Here is a 19,974-nt window from a genome sequence, read left to right on the forward strand (position 1 = left end):
ACTGAAACAGTTGCTTTTCTCCATACAATTTGACGATTTTGCCCAAACTTGGTGGTCAGTGGTCAGAAAAAGCTCAAATTTTGGAACTTAGGCTAGTGATGCGTAAATCTTTGATTTCAGGGGATAGCCCCAAGTAAGCCCAGATTTGGACCATCCTAACCAATGTAATGCTAAAACTACAAGATAAATGAGATGTTACTGAATGGAACAATGTTCAAATCTGCAGCTCAATTTTTAAATATCCAAATTTTGGATCCATAATCTACAAAAACTGAGCCCGGCAATGGACAGGCAAATTACTTAGTTTGATCAATCAATTCTTGATTCTCTATCTTACAAATTATTTCTGGGAAGAGAACACACAATCATTGATTTAAGATTTTTTTAAGGTAGTTCAATTTTAAAAAAATTGGAAAAAATTTCGGGGGGGGCTGCAGCCCGGAAGCCCCCCCCCTGGCTACGGGCCTGCGTAGAGGCCTCCCAAATGCCTCCCAAAAATCTTATATCTTCATGCCAGGAAAAAAAAATGAAACATACTTTAACCAACCCAAATAATAATCGCAATCAATCAATACACGGTTGAAAATAGTTCACTTAAACCTAACCATATCGTCACCGCAACAACAATACCCCTTTTCCGCCTCAGATGTTCACCGCTCCCGCGTTGGTGGAAGCCGGTGGCGACGGCGATCCGGAGGTACTGTTCTTGACCAGCTCCATGTACTGGAACGGCACGTGCAAACTGATCCCGTTGTGCTCGACGATCAGGTGGCCGCGCCGGTGGGACGCACCGGTAACCGTGACCGCTTCGCCCTTGCGCAGCTGCTCCCCGACGGTGGCGGCCGCCGAGTCCTCGGGGAAATTCATCTTCATGAGGCGTGTCTGGGGGTAGCCGAGCTTGGAGTTGCCCGTGACGGTGTACGACCGGGAGGGGGGGACAGGTGGGGGGCGTTCCTGGGGAAAGAGTATGAATGAACAACCCGCGACGATTCCGGTTGAGCGCGCCTTTGAACTTACCAGGTCCAGCCCGAACAGGGTACACGTTTGGGCGATTATCTTCGAGTCGCACTTTTCATTTGGATCGGGCGGTGGCGTTCCGGCGATTGGCTGGGGTCGTGGCCGGGTGGCCGTTCCGGTGTTTGTGGCGTTTGCGTTTGAATTTGAGGTGGGGTTGTTTGCGTTCGGTCGAGTGGCTATCGAAAAAGAGAAGGTATTAGGGATTTTTTAGTCTAACATAGTCGGTATAAACTCACCCGAACTCTTGTTCAGCGTCAGCATTCCTCCGCCAACCATCTTGATATCGTGCGACCTCCTGATCGTTCCCAACCGCTTGCGCAGATTCCACCCACGCCACGTGGCCTGAATCAGCGTTGCGCTCTTCATGCGCACCTCCGTCCTCAGGTTCTCCAAATGCTGCCGAATGCCCTCACTCAAAAAGATGTGCCTCTTGCCCGGTGCCCACGACAGCGTCACCGACCCATCCAACTCTGGTGGGTTCTCCAGCGCAAAGTCCAGAATGAGCTTGCAGTCCTCAAGGGCTTTCTCCTCGCAGCGCCGCAGCAGTCGGAACGGAGCCAACATCCGGTAGCGGGCGGTAAACTGCTTAAACCGCAAACGATGTGGGAATCCACTGGCCATTAAATTCACGGTTTCCAGCACCTGAAGGGCACGGATTTGTCGAACGACCGTTCCACGGTCAAACACGCCCGCCTTTTCAGCGGTGTTACTCCGGATGCACCGGACAAAGTGTGGCCGCGCGTGCACCAGCGTCCGCAGTAGATTGTCTAGTCGCGTATGGAAGTCTTGAGTAAGCGTTGAAACTGGTTCATCTCCATTCAGTAGATCTGTGTGCGACGTCGGCGCGATTCTAAAGCTCAACCCGCGTGGAACATTCTCCTGGGCGTACAACGCCTTCAACTCAGTCCCAAACAGGTGCGTCGCAAATCCAAAATTACACGTGTGCTTGTAAAACACCGACACCAAATCATCCGGAACCACATCCCGATTCGTGTCCAAAAAGTCAGTCGTGTCGTACTCAACCCTGCCAGCAAAGTGCCTAATCGCAAAGATCCTCGGATCGTACGGTTCAAGCGTGCGCTGCTCCAACCGAGCGGAATTCCTGTGTTGAACCTTTATCTTCGACACATATGTCTCGGCCGTTCCACGCACGGAACATTCAGCGTCCAACATGCTCAACAGTCCCGTCCGCAGCGAAGATATCAGATCAATACAAGGCACGTTGTCCACGTAATCGACCTCGGTATCGCAGATGATACCCTCCTCGCGGCATGACTCGACGGAACTCTTGAAGATGTGCGTGTTGTAAAAGTGTTGCATCGTTTCGGCACACAGATTTATGCACAGGTGTTCGAGCTGGGCGGGACGAGGTTCCTCGAAGCCGAACATGTCCAGGATTCCTGTTGGGGAACGGGAGAAACATGTGAGGGATGGTTGATGGTGTGAGGGAAAGGTGGCAGCACCAGTAGGAGGCGTTACGGTGTCGGTAATGTAGTCGGTAATGTTGGTGTCCTGGCTAAGGTAGAGGTACATTTTTTGGCATTCAAATTTTGCAACATATTTATTGCAAAGTGAATTCTCCAATTCGAATGAAACTGATTCGAGTTCACTTATTCAAATAACTGACACATGTTATTTTTTGTTTTTTGTGAGCTTGAGAAAAAAAATGTTCAAAACCAATTGGAATTTTTAAATAATTTAAAAATTTATGTCTGCTACACATTTACAATCAACTACTGACCGTTGAATTAAGCTATTCATTGATATTACACAGAAAAAAATCAATTCCCGTAATCGTGAGTTAAGTTCACGAATGTGAGATCCACGAAGGAATTTATTCATCAGTATGGTGCATTTGCACTATAAACGTGAATATATTCCTTCGCGGTTCTCACAATCGTGAACTGAATTCACGGTTTTGAGAATTGATTTTTTCCGTGTACTGCCGTTCTTCCATTGCATTGCTCTTCGGCTTCATCCATAAAGTACGTCACGCTATAATCAGCCAACATTTACCCCCTCCCATCTTTATTACGCTCTTTTATGCTTATAACATGAAATGTCACGCTTGCTTAGATCCTCCCCCCCTCTCTCTAGAGTGTGACATACTTTATGGTGACACCTTTCCACAGAAGGGCATATTTCGTGCAATTCAGGCTTAAACGCTTGGAACATATCGTGTGTATATTACGCTTCTTATGCATTGGCTTTGAAAAATCATGAAGTTTACCATTTATTTCGCACTTTTTATGAGACCAAATTGGCCAGTTCTTCCCCTGGGCACCTGGAATCGGTCACAGTAGGTTAGAATTGATTGTTTTACTAATTGCGCAATATTAGTAGGCCTTCCTGGTCAATCTCCACCGGGGTCCCGCAACATGGTTCCAGTGGCCAATTTTGTACTATCTTATCTTAGATCGTATCTTGTCGAGAGCAAAATTTATCGTTGATATTTGAAAACAGGGGAATTTTTAAAAATCGTCGGAATACAAGTTCCGGTTAAAATTCTACCATATCTCGCTTCCTCGTGGTCCACCCAGGAGGAAACCCCCTCAAATTGATTCCCAGGGCTATTTTTACATAAGAAAACTCATAGCGGGACTTGGTGAACCAGACGCATTCCGAGTTTTGGACGTAATCGTCTTTTTCCCGATTTTATCTCACTGTGCATTGGCATTAGAAAATAGAGGGTTGTTTGGGTTAGACTTAGAAAACTTAAATTTTCATATTTCTTTTTCTTTAAGCCGCTGTATCTCCACAATCAGAGGTCCAATCTTCAGTGTCTATTAGACAATTTAATAGCAATTTTTCGGAACCAAAAAAAAAAAATGTTTTCAGAAATCGCAAATAATGGTGATTATTTTTAAAAATAAAAAAACTGCAAATATTTCACTGAAATCAAACTTTCGGTGACTATATTTTGAAAACAGACACTTTATCATTCGATTGCAAATTAAAATTTACTTTATAAAATGAGGTCAAAAATTGTCTGTATGAAATTTCGATTTTTTTCAAAAATCACTATTTCTTCACTTACCGTAAACTGGGGTCAATCGGGACACATGGGGCGAATTGGGACAGCAGTTTTAACCATGTTGGAGAACAATATTTTGATTTTTCTGGTTGGTTTCGGTTAGAACAGACTCAGGCCAACAAAATGTGTACATCCGTTTCCACATTTAAATGCTTTAAGTGCTCTAAAAACTGTTGTCCCTATTCAGACTGTAGTCCCGATTCACCCCAGATTACGGTATGCTCTAAAGTTGCGGGTCCCCTGAAACATATTAAAAAAAACTCGAAAATCAAAAAAAAATTGTTTTTGTTATAAAAAACTTAATTAAAAAATTGGCAGATTTTTTCAGTGTACAACTTTGCCGAAGACCCCAATTAATCAGAAATGCCTTCAAAGGAACAGATTTTCGAATGTTTACGTACCATTTTTGTATGGACAGCTGCCAAAATTGTATGGAGACTTGTATGGGTGAACCAATGACACAAAATGGCTTCTTTGGTCATAGGGAAGGCCCCCACAAAGTTTGAGCCAAATCAGAAATAACAAACAATAAAAATGGTCGAAATCGGCCGATTTCGTAGAGTATTGCTCATAATTGAAAAATAAACTTGGCGCTTTATGTTGACATTCAATTTATCTTTCATCAGATTTTGATAATGACTAATTCTACTTTTCAAATGGTATACCATTTTAATATATATTCAATGCTAATTATAGCAATAAAATACTATGTATATATATAAAAAATTTCGACGGTTTTGTTCGAACGCGAATCAGTTCAATACGGAGCGTCGGATCGAGGTGCTTTTTGTTGCGTTGGGTTCGTATAAGCTCAAGAAAGGTTCTTACGCTAACTAATTGACACTTTGGCCACTCTGGGACCGATTCCGGAGCATCTGAAGATTGTATGGGGAAAGTTGCGTAAAATCAAAGTTTGATCACAGGAGGCTGATAAGCAAAAAACGTCAACAAACGGAAAAAAAGGCAGAACGAAGTTTCTCGGGTAAGGCTTGTTTTGTATAATTTAGCGACTGTTACCTCGATCAACTCGTATAATATTGAATGTTTCTTAATTTAGGTAGGGGAAATAAACCCATTTCGTCCAATAAATATGTTTGACCTAAACTTCTCACTTCTGAAGTTTGCCGCTATTCAAACAATATTTTCAGGTAAAGTTTTATTCAAATGGTCCAATGAACCGAATTATTACTTTTCGCATTTTGTGTGTTTTAAAAATCTTATTTAGGGGTATTCGAAAGGCAAACAAAACAAAAAATGATTTGTTGAACCTTTTCAAAAACTCCAAAAACGTTGCTTTATGGATTTTTGCCACCTACCAGCGCTTAGTGGAATAGCATCTAAAGTTCAAAAGATTGTTTTATTTTTTGAATAAAAGAAAAAACCATTTTTGAAATATAGAAAAATAAAATAAATAATGCATCAGAAAAAATCTTCATCAATCAATAATTGGTTCGCCTACCCTACGGTGCATGTCTCCGCTAACCGTAACGCCTGAAACTGACTATGCCAACGCGTTACATCGATAACGAAGCTCCGTGCATTTATTTTTAGCTTTCCTTTCTCCACTCTTGCTTCTTCACGCATGCGCACGGCGAGTATTGTTGGTTTTACTTACCAATGAATCCATCCGTAGCGTGCCGCACCGCATTGTTGAGTGCGGCCATCGACTTCGATCCGGCATTCCCCCCGATTGTGGACGCGTGCTGGCTGGCCACCTCCGCTTGGTTGTGCACCGATTCGTTACTATCGGAGCTAAGCGTCCCGAGCGTCGAACCCAACCTGGAATGTTTGAATAGTACAATAAGTTATAGTGATTTTACAACTTTGAGCAAGTCATGCGCGCGCACCTTTTGAGACTGTTTGCTCGCCGCACGATGGTCGCGACAGTTCGGCAGTAAAGCGCCTTCGCCAGCGAATCGCGCGTCATGTTGGACATGTTGGCATCGCACTTGGACTTGATGAGCTGGCCGCGGGCGTTGTGCGTCCGGATGGTCAGGCCACGGAACAGCTGCGCAGGTGGCACTCCGAGAAGGTTCGCAACGGCGTTCAGTTCGGTGTCGTCCGTCACTTCGACTTCGAGGCCCTGATGAAGAAGAAGTTTGCGATTAAGGTTAACTATTGACAAATAAGGCATAATGGCCTATTGTTAAAAAGTTTTAATTTTGCTCAGACATTTATAAGTTTAACTATCATTATAATCAGACGTAAATTACCCATATAAAGTAGTCATCATAGCAAGATTCGAACCCAGAACCTCCAGATCGGTAGGTTCTCGACTAACACACTAAGCCACGTGTACAGTAAAGAAGTCAAACGAACCTGTCCATCAACGAACTGCACGTTGCCTAGCAACAAAACCGCTGCCAGAACTCGGACTACGTCCAAAAACGGAATGCCCAGAATTCCGAGACATGCCTTCCACGCCTGAAACCGGGCCGCGTCCTCGTGCTCGTCCTGCCGGATGTCCCCGTTCTGCAGGTACCTCAGATTCGCCGGGGAGTATCCTTCCAAGTTAAGTCGGGCGCACTCTTCAGCGTTCAACCCGGCGAGCATCTGGTAAAAGATGTGGTAATTTTTCTCGTTCGGTAACGGCCGGATGACCCGGGTTTGGTCCAGGAAGTAACAGTGGATCTTCGTCCGGTACAGCGCACCGTCCGTCACCTGCACCTCGATGAACTGGCCCTGTTAGAAGAGACCCAAATAAGTTAAGTCTTAAATTCTTGAAGAAAAGAACCCAAAGTCATTACAATTCGACTCGACTCGGAGTTGGTGGACGTTTTGGCCGATCCGAGCGACCGGAGTACGGTAAAGGACGCGGCCAGATGCTTGAAGGCGTCCGTTTCGGGACCACCGCCGGCCACGGCAAACAGTTGCCGAAGGAGCAGCATCGAGCAGTGCGTTTTGCCGGAACCGGAAGTTCCTGAAAATTTCCGAAACATATTATTAATTTCAAAGTAAAATTAAGACCAACAAAAACAAAACCAACCTGATAGGATGATGGCCTGGGGGTAGCCCGTTTCGGCCTGTTGCCGCACGGCTTCTTGTACTATTTTGCGGAGTTGAGGTGCTAGTGGGACGGAGCGGGTTGAGGAAAGGGTGAGGGGGTTGCCCACATCGTGGTATGGGTTCGCCGAGAGCAGGATCGGGCCGACATTGGTCTGGAATGAAAAATATTACAAATTATATTAGCGATAGACATTCCAGTAACCACAATTTGAAGGAGAAAATCTTGCATTCTGGCAGGTGCTGATTGAACAAATTATATTGCGTTTTTTTAAAAGAAGTTTGCTTGCTTCTTTTAAGATTGATTGATGAATTCTCGAGTAAATTTTCAAAACAACATATGTGTTTTGGTATTTCTATGCAGACAGGATTGTTGAAAAATTTAATTTAATCTAGAATTTAAGTTGTAAATATTTTTAAAAGGTATAGTCAATCTAAAACACCTACAAGCTCTTTCCTCTTTAAATATTCTCAAGGATAAAGCTGAGGAATTGCGGACTGTCATTGTAAGCTAAAATTAGTTTCTGAGTTAAAAACTGTATAAAAAAGGAAACAGGAATTAAAAGAAATTAGTTGAACAAATTTTGCTATAAAAGAATGTTGCAATTCAAATTAAATTTATTTAAAAAAAAATATATTTTCAATGAGCAACAAAAAGAAAAAGCTCACTACCAATAAGTTAAATAAATTTGGAAATTTGCAATATTCATTAACCAATAAATTAAATAATATTTAAAATCTAGTATTTTCTCAAGGTAAGCCAATATCTTAGTAAAAGTCTATTTAATCAAGTTTGTCTTCTCGTTTCTAAGATAGAGCAAAACACAGGATAGTAAAATCAAGGTTTTTTTGCGCCAAAAAAAAACAGCAAGTTACCGTCAACAGGGATGACATTGGGTCTGGGGGTGAGATTGGGTCATACAAAAATGTTTAAATTTGTATGACCCAATCTCACCCCTCATTCCCAATGTCACCCCTGGTGACGGTATTTTCAAATTTGGACTTCTCAATGTCAAAAATGAAGCTAGAATTTCTCATTTTTTGAAAAAAGAGTTTGTCTTGGCCAACTATTTAAAACATGGAAAAAGTGTGTAATGTAAACATAAAAAAACAAATAATTTATTTTTTCAGAACATTTTGCAAAGTTTTGAAGATGCATTATTTTATGAATTGGACCAATAAAAATTTCATTCTAGTTTTGGTCTCCCAACTACCGATTATTTTTGAATTTATAAGAAAAATTATGCACTTTTTTGAGGTTATTGCAAGTTGGGTAATAAATGAAGTTTACAAAATAGGGTATTCAAAAAATCAGGTTCATGAAATCTTTTAAATCTGTTTACTATAGTTCAGCCTATCCAATTACTTTGCATGCAATTTCGTTTTTTTTTAAATTTGCACATTTGAAGATGCTCACTTTTTGTGAGACTACGGCATATCGTCAGAATAAATGACTGGAATAACTGAAAAGTTCAAATTCTGTTATTGTCAGGAGGTCAGAACTTTTTATTAAAACCCCTCAGATTAGCTGTTAACATAAAATAATACAGTGGACTCTCTCGTTGTCGATATTGAAGGGACCGTCGAGAGCGGGAGTTATCAAATTATAGAACGAAAAATCTAAAGTATCTATTAGAAGGGACTGAAAAAATCATTAACAGCTGGAGCAATATTGATATCGAGAAGATCGACAGCCAGAGAGTCCACTGTAACAGAGATTTGTTCGAAAAATAACATACTCTGTTATCAAAAAATATTACAAGAAAATTCGATAACAGAGAAAAAAAAGTGTCCAATAACTAAATTTGGTATTGGTTGGTAAAAAATTTCTCATTATTAGCTGATTATAAAATTATAATTTTATTGCCTGGTTCCAATTAAATATTACATATTTTTAAATGCTAAATAAAATCAGTAAACATTGGCTGACGGCTTACAAATTTGGTTAAACATTTGAATTAATGTAAAATTTAACAGAGACCAGGCAAAAGCAAAGCAAATAACCAAAATGTTTGAAAGTTCTTGCGATAAAAAAATATAAAAATATTTCGTTATGCACAACATTTTTGATCAAACTGTTGGATTTTTAAAATTATTGATCCATTGTTATGTACAGTCCTGACTCCATTATCCGAAGGCTTTGGCAAAATTTCATTTCGGATAACCGAATCACGAAAAACATTTTTTTTCGTTGTCTTTTTTTTAATTGTTGAGTTTTATTATGACCCCTGAACTACTCTAAAAAAAAGTAATTTAGGCGGCCAAAATGGCGGTGATGAAATGTTGAAAAAATGCTTTTTTAGATTTTATTGACAATCAACAAATAATGGGGTCGCAGAACTCAAATTTCATGTTTAAAGTAAAAAAATAACAAAAAATACAAAAAAAACATTTTTTTGATCTTGATTCGATTATCCGAAATCCCATACAAACCTTCGGATAATCGAACTTCGGATAATCGAGTCTAGACTGTAATGAAAAAATGCATTTTGTCATTTAATGTGCTATTAACTTTTTATAATACTCAAATAGGCTCGCAGAACTCAAATTTGATGTTTAAAGTAAATTTTTTTTCGTGATACGATTATTCGAAGTCCCATACAAGTAATATATTCGGATAATCGAGTCTCGACTGTATCTCAACTGTATCTTATTATTTTTTCTGATACTTTTGTTTTTCATCACAATTTGAAAATAAAAATAAAATTGCATCACACTTCAATATAACCCTGAATTTGAACAAGCAGCTCATCCCGCTTACACTAGAGTGAGCTGAGCGTGATAAACTGTTGGTAAGAAATTGGCTTAGATATAAATTTTCATAAGCTTTTAATGTTCAGGTCATCATTACACCATATCGTGTAAAGAAACCTCATAAAAGTGAAACCAACTACGCTGAAGCGCATGGATTACAGGAAAATTGCATTTAAATCCCTCACCATCCGGTGTGGCTCAACTTGCTTGGCGAACGCATTCGATCAACCGAGCAGCGGATGTTGATTAGCCGGGTGCGCGATGATGCGATGGCAATCACGGTGGCTAGGCGAAAACCAATCACTTTCATTTGACCCGCTTTGTTCATTTCACTTTTCATCTTCACTTTCCCTCTTCGTTGACCATGTCTTCTGCACTTTTTTTCTCTTCCTCTCACTCCACACCAATTTGTTCACTGTCTGTGGGCGATTTTATTGTTTTTCTTTCGATTCATTACTTTTCCCACCTCTCCAACGCACATATGTGCTTCACGCGCTGCAATTTTCGTTAATTATAAATTTTCGCCAATTACCGCACGTTTATCCGTCGGAGCGAATCAATCGCAAAAGGAGCCTCCACCCGTCGTCAATCGTCCGAAAAATCAAAAGGGGCGGTTTAAGCTTTGAAACTGCGACCAAACAATCGATCTGATTAAGCTCGTCGAGAGTCGCCCAGGTGGTGGCGCGGCACTAATTGAAACAAGTGGAGCAATCGCCCGGGGTGCCGACACCAGTGCCAAGTTGTTCGATTTTTGAGCATATACTAAATTGGGCTCTTCCCACCTTGGGTACTAAAAGGCACGTGGGGTTGACCTGAGCGGGTTAGTTGAACTATGACACACAACACAAAGGGGACTGTTGTTGAAGTGCTTTTCGATTTTATATGTCGATTTCAATGAGTTGGGTTTAGGTTTAAAATAAATCTATGACTTCGCTTACTTTATTTTAAAAAAGAGTTTTAACATAGTTTTTGGAATCAAGCTTCGTTTTCTGTGAAAATTAACAACTGGGTGAGAATTGCTCCATATTGCACACCTTTTTCAATTTTACTCTTTCCCTAGCATTCCTACAGCATTATTCATATTTAGTACCTCGACTCCACTCCAGAAGTTCCAACCGAATCCATACAACGGCCTGACCTCAACCACCATTCTTGTCCGTTTTCAAATCGAACGCCGTACATCAATTCCCATCGCATGGCGATTCAACTTTCAGCACCTTGGTGTAAAATTTCACCCAGAAGCCCACCTCGCCAGCTCGCTGGTGTTGACCATGAGCCATCGGTATAATTTCAGCGAAAGCCTGAAAGCTAATTATACCAACGTGAAGATCTCCGTGAAGGTTCTTCCAAAGTGGCAAAGTGAAGGAGTCACTTCTTGGAATCCTTGACATCGGTGGTCATGGTAGCGTGACCTAACCTCAACGTGGTCACTTGAGCCGAACGCAGCGTTGATGCAGTTTGAAGGTCTGGTCAGTAGAACCTTGCCAATTCCGGGCTCCATGAGTCACGCCGCAGACTTTGGTTTTCAAGTGGCGGTCTCGAAAAGAGTCGACTCGATGGTCATTAGTGTGTGTGTCCGGTAGTCCTGTGCGGAGTTGGGCTCTCTATGGTGCAAGAAACAACCCCGAGTCGGAGTCGGATAAATTATTTATTTATTCGAGATATTGTTTTTTTGTTGAGTGCCGCGCCGCGTTGAGAGACCCTGGGAAAAAGCTGCACGTGCGCGGAAAATAATACCTTCGACGACAGAGATAGATTACGCGGATTTATGTTGGGTACTCCGTGCAGGCGCTTTAGTTGTAACACTGCAGCAGGGCAAGATCTAACAGTCTTCGTCCGAAGGGAGTTGTGGGACATACGAGATACACTCGAGCAAAGTTATGCAATTCTGGTGTCGCGTATAGTCTACCTGAGGGTGTAGAGTACCACTAATGGCTTAACCTCAGTCTGTGGAGGGAAAAAAAACTTCGAACTAAATCTGCAAACTCTTAAAGTGGTGGCAGCGGTTAAGGTGGCATGTCACGAGCAGCGAGCCAACTTCTTGGAATGTATTTTGCTGAGGAGGTTTTGTTTTTGCTTCTTTTGGTTCCACTCGGGCAGAAATTGCTTAGGTTTAAAGGGATTCAACTTTTGCACAACGAAAAAGGTACTACTTAGTGAAAGGGACAGATCAATGGCTTCTTGAGGGATTTCTCTCTGTTCAACTGCTTCATTGCCAATGAAGCCAATGAACGAAGCATATTTGTGTAGAGGCTCTTCGTCATAACAATGGATTTAAATTTTAACTTGTTTCCATACATGAAAACATACTTAATAATGTGTCTCAATTACTCTGGCAAACTCGAATGGTCGCTAAAAAAAATCTTTTTACGGTTAAATCCCATTTTAAATTCAAATTCCTGTTACGTCGAATCAAGCTCATATTTGGGATTTTGGCTCAGTACGCTCATCGAAGAAAACCTTTGAATGTTCACCAAAAAGTCAATATTGTTACATCCTAATACCAATCATAGATGTAGGTTTTTTTTCAAAATTTTATTTTCCCTAAAAGAGCACTAAGCTAGCAAAATCTAAACGTAGAAATATGTACCCTCCCTGCAAAGGCTTATGAATAGATCTCAGTTGAAAGGTTCTCCAAATCTCTGAATTGCAAATGTAACATCCTGGAACAGAACTGCTAAATTCTAATAAAATTACAAATTGAATCATATTCTGTTCTAGAGTTTGTACATGTGCGGAGATGTCGTAAACAAATGGATCAAAAAATGCACTTGATTTTTTCGGTTTGACTGACCGAATCGGTCCAGTTTTGTGTCCTATGCCTTGGTATTGAAAACTGTAAAGTTAAATGAAGTTGTTCATTTGATATGCAAACAAATAATTTTGGTGGATGTAAAAAAGCGTTGATTTTAAATAACCACAACAGTTTTTTTTACATTTTCATTTTTCCATTACAAACAGATTTGAAATTTTTGCAATTGATTTTAAGATCAAGGCATCACTCAGATTTTGAAAGAATATTTGAAAAATGAAATGTTGATATTTTAAACTTTATTGATGTAATTTTAAGCAGAAGTAGAAACTTATTACAGAATGTGTAATTGCTTACAGTAAGATGAGCGATCAACATGCTCAAAACTTTGGAATCTCTAATCAGATCATCCATCCTAACAGTTCATTCACGATCAACCCAGCTGTGTGCAGGATCGAGTTGCACGCTCCCATTGCTAAACTCAACCCATCGGAACTGCAATCTGAATTGCATATATTTACACTGCACTGACTGACTGACTGACCGGTTGTACTTCCACTAATGCACGGCCATTTATAACATTAAGGGTTTAAGCTTTCTTAAGCCCCAACCGCGCTGCGTTTGTCGGTTCGGTCCGTTTATACGCATTACTTCTACTTCTTGTGGCTAGCTCTTTTTTGCCCCATCACTTTAGTACGATCTGCTAAGAAGCATAAAAAAGTATAGTATGAGTACGAGGTGGCTCGAAACCGGTTTTTAGTTTTTTTTTACGCCGGTGAAGAAGAAATGCATTGAGCGAGGTAAATATTGTGCGCGCTTTGTAAACAGAGATGGTTAGCTTTATGCAGATATGCTAAGCATTTATTATTTTTTTGTGATCAATTTTAAATTGTAGGGAATCTCGAGCTAAAGTGGGCTTATGAAATTGCACACAACAAATTGCAGTTATTGCAGCTTAAAACATTAGCTAAATATTAGTTGGTTGCATCAGATAATTGCCGATTTGAACATCCCTGGTTCGGATCCCACCGCGCGAGGCATTTCCGCCATCTTGGTCATCGATTATAAGAGGGGTCTCTTTGGGGCCACCGGAAGCGGCTGGAATGTTTGCGGCATGCGCGTAAACTTTATGGCAATTTAATGGACTGAGTCACATTGGCCTGATGCTTGGAATAGTTTTCCAAGGAGTGCGCACTTTTTCAAGCGATTAAAATGCAATTACCACTGAAAGTGCTGTCCAGTTTTGCTTTTTTATTGAGCTTTCGACCCATAAACAGTTTAGTTTCGCTTCTAAGTAGTTGAATAATTCAACATCCTAACTGAAACGGTTTCGCCTCTTCAACTTCATCAAGTTTGCTCCCGCCAAAAACTATCATATTTCACTTTTTTTAACACTGCAATCACCCGTTTCGCCACGCCGCCGCACAAACTTTTGCTTTTTATTAATTGCATTAATTTTGCAACAGACTCCACGGGGAGGCAATTTTGAAACAATAGTGAAAACATGGCCAATTTTCTCGCCGTCGTCATTTTTGGGTTTTTTTTCTTTCTCGGAAGTTGTTGGTTGTCATCGGGTTTTCGGCAAAATTTTCGGGGGGAAAACTTCGAGTGGAGGAGCAGCAAACAAACAACAAATAATCGCCACCAGATGTTGGAGGATGATGTTGGAAAGATTTTGGGTGCGATTAAAGAGGCTGCCGATGCGATGATGGTGCTGGGAATTAGCCAAGCCTCTTGCAATTCATTACAGAAGATGAATTTCGGAAAGGAAGGATTGGATGTTTCCGTGGAAAGGTGAAGGTGGTTGCAGAAGAAATTTCCGCGCGTAAGCTTCGCGATGATTGTGGATGATTCCGAAATTCACACGCGCGTTTTGGGATAATTAAGCTTATTGGTTTGTTCGTGGTTTTGCGAATTAAATTGTGGATGTAACATTTTGTAGCTATAATGTCTCTTGATTTGAGCGATCATTGGATCATTTGAAATGGTTAAGCAATAGCTTGAATATTAGTTGGGTCATTGAAAAGGTAGATGTAGTAATCAAGATAGGCATGAATGTAATCTTTGCCTGGAGTATCATTATTTGAAAATCATTTGGAAACGAGTTTAACATGTTTTTTTTCTAGTTTTATAATTGAATCACTGTTAAAATTTAATTATTCCAAAAATAAAAAAAGTCTTGCAAAATGGTGGAAGTTATCCAAGTGTTAACAAATTGAGACAAATTGAAAACAGACAAAATACCTGCTTAATAAAATTTTGTTAATATTTTTAGATATTTTGAAATGTTATGACATCAATGATTGTGATTTTTATGCATTCTGATTTGAATATTCAGCCTAAGGAATTTGTTGTCTTCTTATTCCAAATTTGTCAAACTTACGGACCCAATCCTGCAAGAATCGGATTTTACAAATAGTCAAACTTTGTTGTAAATAAATTTTAAGACAGTAATTTAGGCGATGAATAAAAAACTATATCGAACTACGGGAGTTTCGAAGATACTAAAATGCCTGTAACAAAAATCTGGATGCAAAAGCAAGGATGTGTACCGTTAACTGATTTTGAATTCTTAGATCCAAGATGGCGGCTAAAATGGCGTTGATTCAATATTGAGGAAATGTATTCGGTAATTTAATGGGCAATCTAAAATAGTGTCATAGAACTCGAATTTGATGTTAAAAGTAAGAGTATAGAATATATGTTTTTTACAAACCTACCGATAATCAAACTTCAAGTAGTCGAAACTTGTTTTCTCACCAAAGTATTGTTATTTTTTTAAGGGGCAATTACTCAGCAAATCAATTTCACCACATAAGAGCTCAGTGGCATCGAAATATGCGTCTGATTTTCAAGGTCAAAAATTATAGTATCATGAACAACCTCAACTCAAATACCCAAAACACATATTTATGATCATATCAATTATTAAGGTTGATTCGAAAATTCCAGAAAAAAGCGAAAGATCAGAAAGTTTGACAATACTTTATTGTTTTGTCGATTTTTTTTTCTTATTTATTTCAAAGATTTTCAAAAATCTAGATTAAAAAAAATTAACACTGCCAAATGATTTTTAACCAACTTGTACCATATGGCTGGTGCATAAACCACATAGCCTTCATATTGTAAATTTAAACACAATTTAAACTTTGTTCATACAAAAATACACACAAACTTTCATCAAAATAAAAAAAAGAATGTAAACAAATAATCTTCTAAAATTAAATTTAAGATCCATAAAGTGAACTCCGGAAATCCCCTCTAGAAAAGTGCAACATCTATCTGTAGAGCAATGGAATTCAACGACCTCCTAGCTCCATTAAAAGCAAGTACGTACGTCTTATCAAAGCTCGGAATTACCCCACATACTGGAAGATAGTAAAATAACCACACCCCACAACTCTGTTCAAATAGAGTTGTATTTTTATGGTCTGCTCATAGTCCGAACTGAGGTCTCTATTGCATTGCACTCGGAAATAAAACTAAACCCATAAAAAAAAGCTGACCGCGCCTTCCCGCGTACTTACAAAGAATTTCTCCTCGTTGAATCTGGTTTGGAGTGTCCGCATTACGGCGTCCTCGGTTAGCGGTCCGGGCAGGTGTATCAGGTCCTCCATGTTGGACGCGGTTTTTCGCTGGCCACCGGTCACTCCTCCGTCACTGTTGCTACCGATTCCACCACCACTGTTGCTGTTCCCATTACCATTGCCGTTGGTTCCTCCAACACCGTTGAACCCATTCCCGATACCATGCCCGTGACCCGTTCCGTTGAATCCCGTTCCACCACGGCCACCAAGTGGTCCGGAACCCCCCGTTCCTGTCCCCCCTACCCCTCCTCCACCGCCGGCCCCGTGTGCCAAGGTACACCCAACGATGGTAGCACCGGTTCCGCCACCACTGCTGAGGCCGCCATTACTGTGAAGCGTTCCGGACTGCAGCACCGGGTGGAGCAGACCCGACGAGGACAACCCCTGGACGCCACCGTGCTGTTGGTGTGTCTTGCCGCCGAATCCCACGGATGTCCGCCGGGGAAGGGTTCCGCCACCGGTTAGGCCCGCCTGGCCACCACCTCCACTCAGGGCAGTGTCTGTGCAAAACGAGAAAGAAAAACAAATTAAGCTGTTAGAAGCGAGTTGGGAAAGCCAATTAAACGGAGAGTTGAAAGAAACCCGTTGAGTTAGAGCGTTACAAAGTAGAGTTCTGTCAGCGCCGATTACAGTCACTAGTCACGTTACGTGACGTTGGGGGGGAAATTCGCGCGCCAAACGAAACGGTTGTGGGTCGTTGATGATGGCGAGCCCACGGAGTTGGATCAACTCGAACTGCAGGAGGTCTTGTCGTCTTGCGCAAAGAGATGGAGCCGATGCGGATTATAACGGTGCAAATTAATGTTCTTCCATTTGTAATCTTAACAAGTGGGCATTTATCAGGCACGATTCGGTGGGTTCGGCGTACGGCGGTTTCATGTTGCAGTTGTTTGTGTAAAGGGAAAACATATGTACTTTTGCGATTTTGGGTCAGGGTGGAATAATGTTTGTAACAAAAGAATTTCGAAATAAAATAGTTTTTAAAACCTGATGGAATTGAGAGGAGCAAAATCATATACTTTAAACAAATTAAATATTAATTATAGAACAAAAATTTGCATTTGCGTGCACCGTTAGACGAGGGAAAAAAGTTGTTTTGTTTCAAAATAAATGTTTACCCATATAAAACATTATGTTATACATCTTGAATAAACGAACCCTAACGCATTGATTTGCCAGTCTTAATACAAAACCTCTCTTTCCAATTCACCGCAAAACTTTTCTTCGCTTTATGATTAGCAAAAACGCCGCCACCGGAAACGAGGCGTGTCATCAAAATGCGAATCACAAGCATTTTATTATCCCAACATAATAAAATCAAAAAGCTCACACCATCACACGCGTGAAAAGCGGCTCGACTGTGGAGTTCCCATGATTTTGATTATGGTAATTTCAGAACGACTTCGGTCTGGAAAGTCAACTCGGTAGCGGGCCAGGTCAAAGCTTTGGCACTAAAAAAATACATGTGTGTAAAGTTATAAAAGAACCGTTGACACCTACAAAACTCCCCAGGTTTGAAGTGTGTGGGAAGTTTGGTTGACTTGCCATTGTGGTACATGTGAAGTTCAGATTTGTACTGCTTGAAATGAAGCAAACACAAATTTGATCGTTTTTGCAGTTGTGAATCCGAATGAAAGTAAAAATCTCTGCTTTAAAAGGCAAAGCAAAAAGAAAAAAAACATATTACGCAATGGGTCAATAATAGAGACGTGAGGTCGATTTGGAACAACTACCTAAAAAAGAAACAGTTTGAAACAAAATAGCACAATAAGGGTAAACTTCCAACCTCATATCTTGTCTGAAATGTGTACATCAATTTGAACCTCACCCCTTAACGTTTAAGCGAACAAAATATCGGCAGATTCGCGAGCATAAAATTAGCATTCCGTGCACATGTTGCGACGTGACTACATGCCAGGAGTAGCCACCTTTGAGGCTTGCACGTGGTGGGTCTCCGACGGCGAATATGATGGATTGCGCGCACTTGGCAGGAGTCCAGTGTTCGCTGGTTCTTCAACAACCGATGATCGCGGTTTTGTTGTTTCGTTCATTAGCAGCTCTGTCTGGTAGGAAAACAACCATTTACCATCGCAGCACTATATGAATGGCAAATGAGGGTTACTCTTGTTCAATGGGTGATCTAGAAAAGTTTGTTTTTAAGCAAAACAATGTAAACGATATTGCTAGATTTTAAAGATGCAACAAAATCCACAACATCAATCGATTCCCAAACATTTTTTTTATATTTTTGTTATTTCGTCGCTTGTGTGCTATCTTGTGACACGTCCTATCTTTTTACAGCAGACGTATCACAAGATAGCACACAAGCGACGATTTGACGATCAAAACAGCCATTTTGCTGCATTGGTTCTTCCATTCAAGTCTCTACAGAATTTTGGAAGCTGTTCAGGAAGGCATCATTCCAGATCGGCCATTTGGCGGCCATGTTTGTTTTAGAAAAACATTCAAATCTTGATTCAGAATGCGTCAATCAAAAAATGGTTTTCTTTGTGTTGTTTGTAGAAGCATTTTACTTATCGTGATTATTTTTTCATTTCAATTTAATATTTCTGGACCCTAAATTCAGAACCATCATTGACAGTCATTACCCCAAGAGTGAAAGACACCTTCTAAGACCTTAAAAAAGGACAACATTTTTTCAAATAGATTTGATTTTTTGAAAATCGTGAATGTTTTAATTCTGAAGTGTAATTCTCTGCCAACTCACACGAAATCGTAAAACTATACCCAAACCTCATTTCGATTTGCATGGCGTCATCCACAAAGTATGTCACGCAAAAATCGACCAAAATTGTCTAGTTATTGCACAGCAAAAAATCCGATGGTAAAATCGCATGCAAAAGCATGCACATCACCTTCGTCAAAATAAACACTTAATATTACACACTGCATGTACAATTTTTGCTAACACAAAAAAAAGTTGCAACCGACGGGATTCAAACCCAGCACCATCAGTGAGGACTGGCGCCTTAGCCCGCTCGGCCATTAGACCGATGTAATATGGATAGGATAAACGTATATATGAGCTTGACATTTCGGTCAAGTAGGTTTCCCATACTGATGGGCTGCATATTTCAGGGTGTAATATTACACAGAATTTCATAAAATAATGCAACATTTATTTTACACCCAGGCCTTTTACACGCAGCTGGATTACTACTTTTTTAGCTGTGTATTTTATTAGAATAAACATTGCGATATGGGTAATTCTCCGCCAACTCACACAGCAGTTGCCCCGAACCCCCTTTTTTTCCGTAGAATCGCGATAACTCGTGATATTTATAAGCAAACCCCTTATGTTTATAAATCAAAATTTTTGTAATTGTCTGCTCTACAACTTTTTAGGACATTATTACACTCTAAAAAATAACCCCGCAAAGTTAGAAAAAACACGAAATTTTAAAATGAAAAATAGTGTTCGAAATGAAAAATTACCCTTCTGGGTAATTTTTGCGATCTGCACAGTGGTCCAGATCGCAAAATTAAGTGGAAAATGGATTTTCTGAAAAATGGTTAAGTTTTGGAGCTTTGGTGTCTTCAGAAGAGTTGTTGCATATGGAAAGGGGCAACTTTTGGTTTGGTTGAAAATTAGGGTGGTTCACGATTAGGGTGATTTTGGAAATCTAACTTTACAGGAATATTTTTGGGAATTTTTTTGTATTCTAGAAAGTTGACAGGCTTGCCAATCCAAGCAACTTTGTCGAAGACACCAACATTTTATCTCGTAATCTACGCCTTCTACGACCAAATTTATAAAAAGCATCTGAGCAAACCTTCAAAAATCAGTTTTTTTAACGTGGCAATTC

At 40.3% G+C, this 19,974-nt stretch overlaps 1 protein-coding gene across 1 annotated transcript in view; it reads right to left on the reverse strand.

Moving 5' to 3' along the window:
• Positions 1–526: 526 nt before the first annotated feature.
• LOC6051283 (myosin-G heavy chain) overlaps positions 527–19,974 on the reverse strand; it is an 86,244-nt gene continuing 66,796 nt past the window's right edge. Inside the window, 8 exon segments of the mRNA XM_038254346.1 lie at positions 527–954; positions 1,018–2,417; positions 5,667–5,830; positions 5,899–6,134; positions 6,371–6,733; positions 6,799–6,971; positions 7,038–7,209; positions 16,088–16,647. Of these exon segments, the coding sequence (XP_038110274.1) occupies positions 643–954; positions 1,018–2,417; positions 5,667–5,830; positions 5,899–6,134; positions 6,371–6,733; positions 6,799–6,971; positions 7,038–7,209; positions 16,088–16,647 (3,380 nt within the window). The 3' untranslated portion in view covers positions 527–642.

The sequence above is a fragment of the Culex quinquefasciatus genome, chromosome 2, assembly GCF_015732765.1.
Source record: "Culex quinquefasciatus strain JHB chromosome 2, VPISU_Cqui_1.0_pri_paternal, whole genome shotgun sequence".
NCBI lineage: Eukaryota > Metazoa > Arthropoda > Insecta > Diptera > Culicidae > Culex > Culex quinquefasciatus.